The sequence below is a fragment of the Arvicanthis niloticus genome, chromosome 1 (genome assembly GCF_011762505.2).
Source record: "Arvicanthis niloticus isolate mArvNil1 chromosome 1, mArvNil1.pat.X, whole genome shotgun sequence".
Lineage (NCBI taxonomy): Eukaryota > Metazoa > Chordata > Mammalia > Rodentia > Muridae > Arvicanthis > Arvicanthis niloticus.
The window spans coordinates 20,441,258-20,449,982 of NC_047658.1; the positions used below are offsets into that span (position 1 = coordinate 20,441,258).

At 47.2% G+C, this 8,725-nt stretch overlaps 1 protein-coding gene across 1 annotated transcript; it reads left to right on the top strand.

Moving 5' to 3' along the window:
- The first annotated feature begins 6,098 nt into the window (after window positions 1-6,098).
- Window positions 6,099-8,725, top strand: LOC117719607 (serum amyloid A-1 protein-like). The gene is made up of 4 exons (XM_034517802.2): window positions 6,099-6,159; window positions 6,585-6,678; window positions 7,839-7,977; window positions 8,379-8,725. The coding sequence occupies exons 2-4, from the start codon at window positions 6,588-6,590 to the stop codon at window positions 8,515-8,517; spliced, it is 369 nt and encodes a 122-aa protein (XP_034373693.1). The 5' UTR covers window positions 6,099-6,159; window positions 6,585-6,587; the 3' UTR covers window positions 8,518-8,725.

Genomic DNA, 8,725 nt, shown 5'->3' on the forward strand with positions numbered 1-8,725 from the left:
TTGACTTTACACGTGTCTTACAGGCACACAGACCATTAGCCGACAGATAAAGTCAGTTACAGTCAGTGTGACCTGGCTAGCAAGTTACAAAGGTGACCTGTCTACCTTCTTTTTTAGAGGTTAAAGTGTCAGAAAATAAAAACAAAGCAACACACATAAGCTTGCTCCAGTCTGGTTACCTTCTGAGACTGTTTTGTTTAGATAATGATTCCAAGGAGTTATAACATTGTAACTTCACAGTGACAGCAGAGGTTGGGGCTGCACTGTCTGCATGTGAGTGGTGTGTGGTGTCTGCCCTACCACCTGGGATAGCATGTCTGTTCTAGTGGGACTTGGAGAGGTGTCCCCTGGGCCAACACATCCCCTGAACCAAAGGTTCACCCTCTTGCTGCTTACATTGCAGGGACCAATAAGTAAACGAATAACACAAATCAGGGGACCCTCAAAGCCTGAATCTAATCCATTCCTGGGTCAGGTTTGGAAGATCTTTTTGTGAAGAAGTGTAGCAACTATTTGAGTACCAATTATTTTCACTATTTCACAAGATAAAAAAAAAATAGACTTCAGCTGTAGAGATGGCCCGGCAGTGAGGAGCAGTGCTGTCCTTTCATGGGACCTGAGTTTTGTTCCCAGCACCCACTTCAGACATCCCACAACTGCCCCTAACTCGGTTTCAAGGGATTGAAATACTCCATGGGCCTCTGCATGTATGTGATGCACACACACTCACACAGACACACAAATGTACACGTAAGTAACAACAAGAAATATAGACAACTACAAAAATAACCCAAGTTTTATCAAGCTTTATAAATATTATCACATTCTCTTGAAAATATATTCCGCAACCCACTGAAGATTTTTATACAATAAAATGATATAACTATGCATGGTGTCTGGGGAAAGTCCCAGCAGGTCATTTCTTGTAAAGACTGCAACAGAAATCTTCCCGGTGCCCAGTGAGCTCTTCGTCCTCAGTCATTTCCCCTAATTGTGCAATGTGAACACACAAGACAGTTTTGTCGACTTTGGCAGTCTTTTGGGTTGGCTACACATTTGCTGCCTAGTGGAAGGGTGTTGGGGCCATGGCGGCACAGGAAAGGGGCATCGTGATGGAAGGCCGAGGCTCCAGGGTTCTGGGGAGTCAGATTCTGTGCAGCAACCACCCTTTCTTTCCGAGTCACTGCTAAATGTACACCTGCAAGGCTCCGTGTGGATGCTTCTGTGTTTAATCTTTATGGAATTCATGGCTAAACTCCTATTGTGGGTAACCCCACCCAAAACTACATAGGTTCCTGAAGGTTCCTCTAGTATGTCCACTAACTTACAAACTGTTCTTAGGAAGTGAGTCCCCAGCTAGCTCTGTAAGCTCAACACGTTAGCAGATGGACTAACCTGGTTCATGTTTGTGGAGGGGCCTTTAGATTTCCTCAGCTCAATCCTGGATACATAAACGTGGTAATGTAGCACATATATTTACAGTGTAGATTTGAGAAGGGCGATACACACACATCTAATGTATCTTGTGGTTCCAGGATTCACTTCAATACAGGAACATGATTAAACAGAAATTGGGCCACATTCCATTGATATCTCTTCTCCTCCGGTACATGGAGTGTTTTCCACAGCATCCGTGTAGGTCAGAGCTGGAGTCATTCGAGGTCTTAGGGCTAAGGCAGCTGTTCACCTCAAGGCTACATAGTTTCCAAGTCCAGACATCAGGATTTTAGAGTCTATGATGTGAACTCAGGGTCGTGGCTTCTCTTGGGAAGAGCCTCTAGTATTTTGTAATAGGACTTTCTCTAAGAGATCAGTGTGTTCAGGTGACATGGGACAATGTCCAGGCTTCTGCTGCCAGATGCTAGGATTGTTGTGACCTTTGGCTTTCTCCCAAACCAAATCATCCACCCTGGAGTTACCATAAACCTTTTTCAAGGGGTGTGAGTTATCAGAAAGATCACAGTGTGTCCCGGGCACTGACCTTTGAGAACCCATCTAGCCCTCTCCAGCTTCTCCATCAGGCTGGAGGGTGGAGGAAGATTATTTTTATACTTGAGTCACTGAGTCATCCTTAGGAGGAATAACTTGGCTATGACTCTATTCATTTATTCACAGAGAAAGTGCCCTTCTCCTGGAGAAAACGTGAGCTGTGTGTGCAGAAGAGGCCTTGAAAGTGGACCTGGCTTAAGAAGCCCTCTCAGTGAACGTTTACACGCTGTCTGGCAACTCCAGAAACTTCTCATTTCTAAACATCCCTTTTTTAGATACGCAAACACCCCTGTCAGATGTATAGCTCTGCACCATACACTCTGACATGGCTTTGTCTGCATTCCACCCTCTCTAACCTCCTGTGCATGGTAGATTGAACACTCCTTGGAGATTAGAAGGCATCAGATGGTTTCATCTCACATCCAGTGGCTTCCTGAGTGCCTGCCCAGCATTCCTGGCAACCCACACTCACCACCAGGCTGCTGCCCCTGTCCAGTGTGCTGAAGCCCTGCTTTGCTTATCTCCCTCATGCTCCTCTCATCCTGGTCATGCTTTCCTGCACAGCACCAGTTTACTTCAGGGTCATGCTCACATACACCTTACTGTCCCCACATCACTCACGCCGGAAGCTCTGTGTGATGTTTCCTTCATCTCTGTTTATTTCCTCTATGAGATAAAATGAATTAAAGCAGTCTTTCCATCCCACTTTGGGCTCTTCTGACAGAGTGCAAACAGTCTTTTTGAATTGACCTATTTTGATTCCCCGCCAAATTCTTTACCAGCTTCTTTCCCATCATGCCAATGTTCTCTATAGGGGCAACTTATAAACCACATTTTCAAATTCAGACCTTCCTGGGGGATACCAAACATGCCAACCTAAAACCTTCTAGTTCTGGCCCAAATCTATATTCTGATATACTTACCATGCACTTCTGATGTTGAACATCTGTTCAGTAGATTATGGAGACCAACACACCTCTGTTTGCAATTTGCAGGCAAAACCCTCTACTGCTAAGTTAAGTAGTAACTTGGAGTTGTTGGTGGGAGGTAGATTCTAATAACATGGAGGTTAGGCAGTGGCCCAGATATTGTGCTGTTTAAGTTATATTAAAATATAAAGTCTGTGTGTGCATGTCTTTCATTTGGGAACATAAGCCATTGAGGCAGGTAGTAACCCCGTGCCGGGATCCATTAAATATAATACAACACTTAGTACCTGCTGACCAGCCTTTCCTCAGCCTCTGGTACCCACACGTCCACTCCCTGCTTCCATAGCATTAGTGTCTCTAGATTCTGCTCATGGATGATATCTCTTGATAACTGTCTTTCTAAGTCTGGCTTGATCTCACAAGCACGTCATAGTTCTGTCTATTTAGGGTGAGGTGATATTCCACTGGCTATCTACAAACCATTTTTCTTTATTCATTCCTCAGTTAGGGGCACTTGAGATGATCCCACTGATGTTATTTTAAGTAATAAATTTAACCATTTCAAGTAGATCAGGACCTTTTCGTATTACCAGTGCTCACTCTCGTATCTCTTTGACTTCTAGTTCTGTGGCATCTCCATCCTTCTGAACTAGCTGAAAACTCCCAGGCTATAAGTACTACTCCCTCCCCCATCATACTTGTCATATTTGTCTCATTTGACCATTAGGAACGACTGGACATGTGACAGAGGGAGGGCACTGTGTCAGGTGATCCACACAGATCATTTGTCAAAGTCTGCCTGGTTACTGTGCATGCCCCATGGCTGCACTCACCAACGTACACAGGTCCTCCATGAGTCCACAAGAGGACTCACACATGCAAACAGGAGGAGCCACAGGTCCACCAGTGGACAGGCATTCTCGGTCTCCTTCAGGCTCTCTAGTTCCTGTCTCACAGTGTTTCTTCTGTGTCTTCTTCCTCTCATCTAAAAGAAAATCCTGGTCCTGCTATAAGGTGGTAAGCCCATGCCCGGTAGTGCAGGGCTCCTCGTGCTCCCAGTGTTCCCAGTGCTCTCAGTGCTCCCAGTGCTCCCAGGCTTGGATGTTCATGTTGTGCCTTCTCTTTAGTTACCAGCCATTGCCAGCATCTCTCTAGATCCCACGATCCTCACTCACCCTTAATGGATCCCTTTGACCATTGCGTGAATTTGTGAATTCAAGAGTTTTCCCAGCAGCCATGTCCAGTTCCCCTGTCTTTAATTCTCAGGGTAGCAGCTGAAAGACATCAGAAAAAAAAAAAAACCCATTCCAGTGCCTAGTCACACTGTAAAATCAAGACATTAAACTGCCCCACAGACCTATCACAGTCCTCTGGCTCATACATCTCACATTGTCATCTCTAACTTCTCTTCCCTTCTTTCCTGACATACCAATGCCCTTTCACCTTCCTCTCAGCAGACAGTTTTGCTTCCTATTTCAGGGGAAAAAGGAAGCCATCAGAAAGGCACAACACAGGTACAGGCCTGCCTATATTTTTTCCCAGACTCTGCCCATATCATTCCCTCAGGCCTGTCTCCCTTGTGTGTTTGGTTCACATAGACATTTGACCCAGCATTTCAGAAGATTATCCAAAGGAAACATTACAGTCTGTTGGACACACAGCATGATGCCATGTTACAAGGAAAGGCACCACACACCAATGACACACATGTGCCTGTTCTGAGAATTGAATCACTTCTAGCTTTGGACTCTGATACACAGGCACCTCTGTGTGAAAAACAGTGAATAGTCACTTGGATCCTTCAGTTTGAACAGCAACAAACTCTATATATGCATTTTCCCTTGACCATCTCTGAAATGTATATATGTTGGGTTATATTAAAATTGTTCTAAACTCATCCAGGCTTGGTGACTCATGCCTTTAATCCCAGCATGTGGGTAGCAGAAGCAGGAAGATCTCTGTGAGTTTGAGAGCAGCCAGATCTACAAAGAGAATTCCAGAATTGCCAGAGTGGTTACACAGAGAAAATTTCTCAAAAAAACTAACTAAATATATGGATAAATGAATAAATAAAATGTTTGTTTTATGCCCTGGCCTGCAACCCTAAGGATGGGAGTGAAAGATGGGACAAGAGACACAAAGAAGAAGCACCTGTCTGAATGTCTGATCAGGTGCTTAAACTTTATTGTCCAGTTTGCAGTTATAAAGGCAAGCGGGCAGGAGGGTCACCTAACAGTCAGGGTCCAGGGTCATCCTGTAATTGCAGAGTTCTCTAAGCCCACAAGAATTCCTAGCCCAAATTATTTATCTAAATATTTTTCATAACAAAAAAGTTGCTTATCAAATTAATAATTTCTCCCTGGCAGGAGCACAATAAAGTATTCCTTAACTCAGGCTATTCACTTACCTGACATGTGCTCCCAGGCAGAAGGGCAATAAAGTATTCTGTAACTCCGACTGTTTACTTAACTGAGAGTTGCTCTCAGGCAGAAGGGAGTCTTGGCTCCCAGCAGGTTTATACTCATGCTCAATAATTTTTACGCTTTAGAAATTTATTATGAATAATTGCTATATCATTGGCACATTGATTTAGCCCCTCCCTCTGCATATTAGTGTGGATTTTACACAAAATGTTCTCTAATGGGAACATTGCTCAGTAAGAAGGTACTTGGTGTGTTAGTCATTTTATTGCACAAAAATCCAAAACTCAGGTCCCAAAAAAGGGCACCACAGAGACAGAGAGACGGAGAGAAAGACAGACATAAAGAAACAAAATGTTTAAAGTGTCAGTCCAAAACAAAAAATAAACAAACAAACAAAACAACAACAAACCAGCAACAGTCTGAGGAAATGACTGGAAAAACAAGTGTCAGCAGTAACAGATCTGACTGCTTTTCTTAGGAGCCCTGATCCTCTCCTGAGGTGCACACTGCCTTCCTCTTGGCACCCTCGCTTCCCTCAGGATTGACCCCAGTCTACTCCACAGCAGAAGACTCCCAGGCACAGAAAACTGTCTTGTGTGTTGACATTGCACAATTAGGGAAAAAGACTGAGGATGAAGAGCTCACTGGGCACCGGGAAGATTTCTGTTGCAGTCTTTACAAGAAATGACCTGCTGGGAGTTTCCCAAGCACCAAGCCAGGCTGGGCTCACCTCTCACCTCAGCAGAGAGGCTCAGCATAAATACCTGCCTCCTCTCACCTACAGCCACAGACCACCAGCTCTGCCCAGCAGACATCAGGTGAGCAACAGACCCATGCACAGAAACTTCCTGTTTGCTGTGTTTCAGCAAGTGTGCTTTCCTCTCAGTGGAACCTCCTGGCTTCTGCTCACTTGTGGGGTTTGTGCCAGGCTGAGGGGACATGTGGGAAATGCTTCCTAGTGCATCAGAGGCTCCTAGAGGAAGTGGCCTCCTGGGTGGCCCCTGCCCTCCAGCTCCCTCACTGCTGCCTGGCTGCCTTTCTAGACAGTTAGTTGAGCAGGCAGGATGGATCAGAACTGAGGCCTTGTGGCTCTGAGGGGGGTCCTGCTGAGAGGTCTCAGGAGGCACTGCTAGGACACACATGAACAACAGTTAGAAGAAATGAGCAGAGCCTGCATGGATGAGAGGCCCAGGGGGAGGCGCCAGGCCATGAGTGTCTCCTCCAGCCTCTCCTTTCATTTCAGAGGATGAAGCTGCTCACCAGCCTGTTCTTCTGCTCCCTGCTCCTGGGCGTCTGCAATGGAGGGTGGTTTTCATTTATCGGTGAGGCTTTCCAAGGTAAGCTGAGAGGGACACCACCTCTAGGGTGAGCATTCAGAGGGATTGGACTCAGTGTTCTGCATGACTGGAAGGACCAGGGATTTCTGGAAGACTTCTGGCTATGCACTGCATACAGCAGGAGGCAGAGCAGGATTATGACCCAGATGTGCTTGAGGCCAATCTGGTCTGACTGACAGGTCAGCCTGACAAGTCCTAAATACATTTGTGAAGAATATGAGTTATTGGTGGCATCACCTAAAGAGCTGTAATAGCTGAGAGGTGCAGATAGCCTTCCCTGCACCTAGAGTCTCAGGACTGGCCCTGGAAGTGGCCTGGCATGGAGACTATTTGTGTCTCCTCCTGAGACCAGAACTTGCACCCACAGATGAGATCATTGCTCAAAAGCTTCTGCAAGACAGCACAGGACCCATGCATTCTACTCCAAGGGCAGAGTCAGCAATGTCACGGTGGGGCACATGCTCTGTCAGGATAGATTCTTGGGGATCACAGCAGATGCTCCCTGTGTGCAGCCCTCCTCTGCCTTTGGTCACCTCATGATGGGACTTCCTACATTAGGGGAGCTACATCCACAACACTGTCCCTTGCCTGGACAGTGTGGTCCCAGGGACATTTTCAATGGCTGTAGAGATATTAAGTTGTTCTACTAGAGAAATGTGCTGTGGGGTCTGTGGTACAAGCTGGAATGCAACCAAGTGGTTATCCCGTGGTAAACAGCTCTGGAAAGCTGCAGCTGACAGGCCCTGATATGTAATGACACTGTCCTGCCTCCATGGTGTGCTTCCCACCAGCTGAGGGGCAGCTCACAGCAGCACTGTGGGCAGGCCAGGTGGACGCCCTAAAGGCTGTCCTGTGTTACTTGGAGAAGCCAGAGGGGACCAGACAATGATCTTCCTAGTTCATGCTCTCAGGCTGCTCTGAGCACAGGCTCAAGCCAGAAGTACTTTCAATGCCTTTGTCCTCTCAGAGGCATGGGCAGAGTCTTTTTTTTTTTTTTTTCCCACGAGATGATGCAGGAGACGGGAGAGACGGCGGGACTCCAACTGGCGCACCAAGAGACAGGGCCCCCTCTGCGGGCGGGAGCCTTAAGGGCCGAGCCACCCGCGGTTCGCTATGGGCAGAGTCTTTAGGTTCATGTTCCTGTGGTCTTTCCCATCCAGGGGCTGGGGACATGTTGCGAGCCTACTCTGACATGAAAGAGGCCAACTGGAAAAACTCAGACAAATACTTCCATGCTCGGGGGAACTATGATGCTGCCCAAAGGGGTCCTGGGGGAGTCTGGGCTGCTGAGAAAATCAGGTAAGACAGATGGCTGGGTGGCAAGGCTTGACTCTTTTGGAGAAAGCAGTGGCAGGTGAGCTCTGGAGAAGAGCATGCCAGCTGAGGTGCCTCCCTCTTGCTCATCAGGCTAGTGTCTCCATCTCTGCCCAGTATATGCCCTGGGCTGTGTGCAGAGCCAGCACACAGCATGCTCTGTGAGCCTGCTCTCAAACATACACAGGGAGTGACTCTCAGCATTGGGTTTAGGCTATGTTCATGTAGTGTGAGGTGACCCGCCTGGGCTGACCACTGTCTCAGCCCCTCTTTCCTGGCACTTTCTGGTTCCTCCTAATGCCACCCCATGCAAATGGGGGAACTGGGAGCATAGACTGTATCCACACAGCTTGGTGACTGATCTCCTGTGTGTCTGCTTCTCCTAGTGATGCAAGAGAGGGCCTTCAAAGTTTCTTTGGCAGAGGACACGAGGACACCATGGCTGACCAGGAAGCCAACAGACATGGCCGCAGTGGCAAGGACCCCAATCACTACAGACCTGCTGGCCTGCCTGACAAATACTGAACATCCTCCTTTCTGCCTCAGGGGGCTGTGCTGTGGGGCCTGTGGGCAGGGTCTGGGCTTCTTCATACCTAGGAACACTGAAGTTGCTTTTTGGGAAAACACAACATAGATCTCACACGTGTATCAAGCAGGTGTGTCAGAACTGTCACTCCTGCAGTAGCAACCACTTGCTTGAGGAGAGGGCAATAAACAGGAACTTGGAAGTGGA

What these genes read in the sequence shown, in the direction of transcription:
- LOC117719607 (XM_034517802.2), top strand. Translation starts at nt 6,588, where the DNA reads ATGAAGCTGCTCACCAGCCTGTTCTTCTGCTCCCTGCTCCTGGGCGTC. An exon ending in TATCGGTGAGGCTTTCCAAG is followed by an intron (nt 6,679 to 7,838) that starts GTAAGCTGAGAG and finishes TTTCCCATCCAG; the next exon opens with GGGCTGGGGACATGTTGCGA. An exon ending in TGGGCTGCTGAGAAAATCAG is followed by an intron (nt 7,978 to 8,378) that starts GTAAGACAGATG and finishes TGCTTCTCCTAG; the next exon opens with TGATGCAAGAGAGGGCCTTC.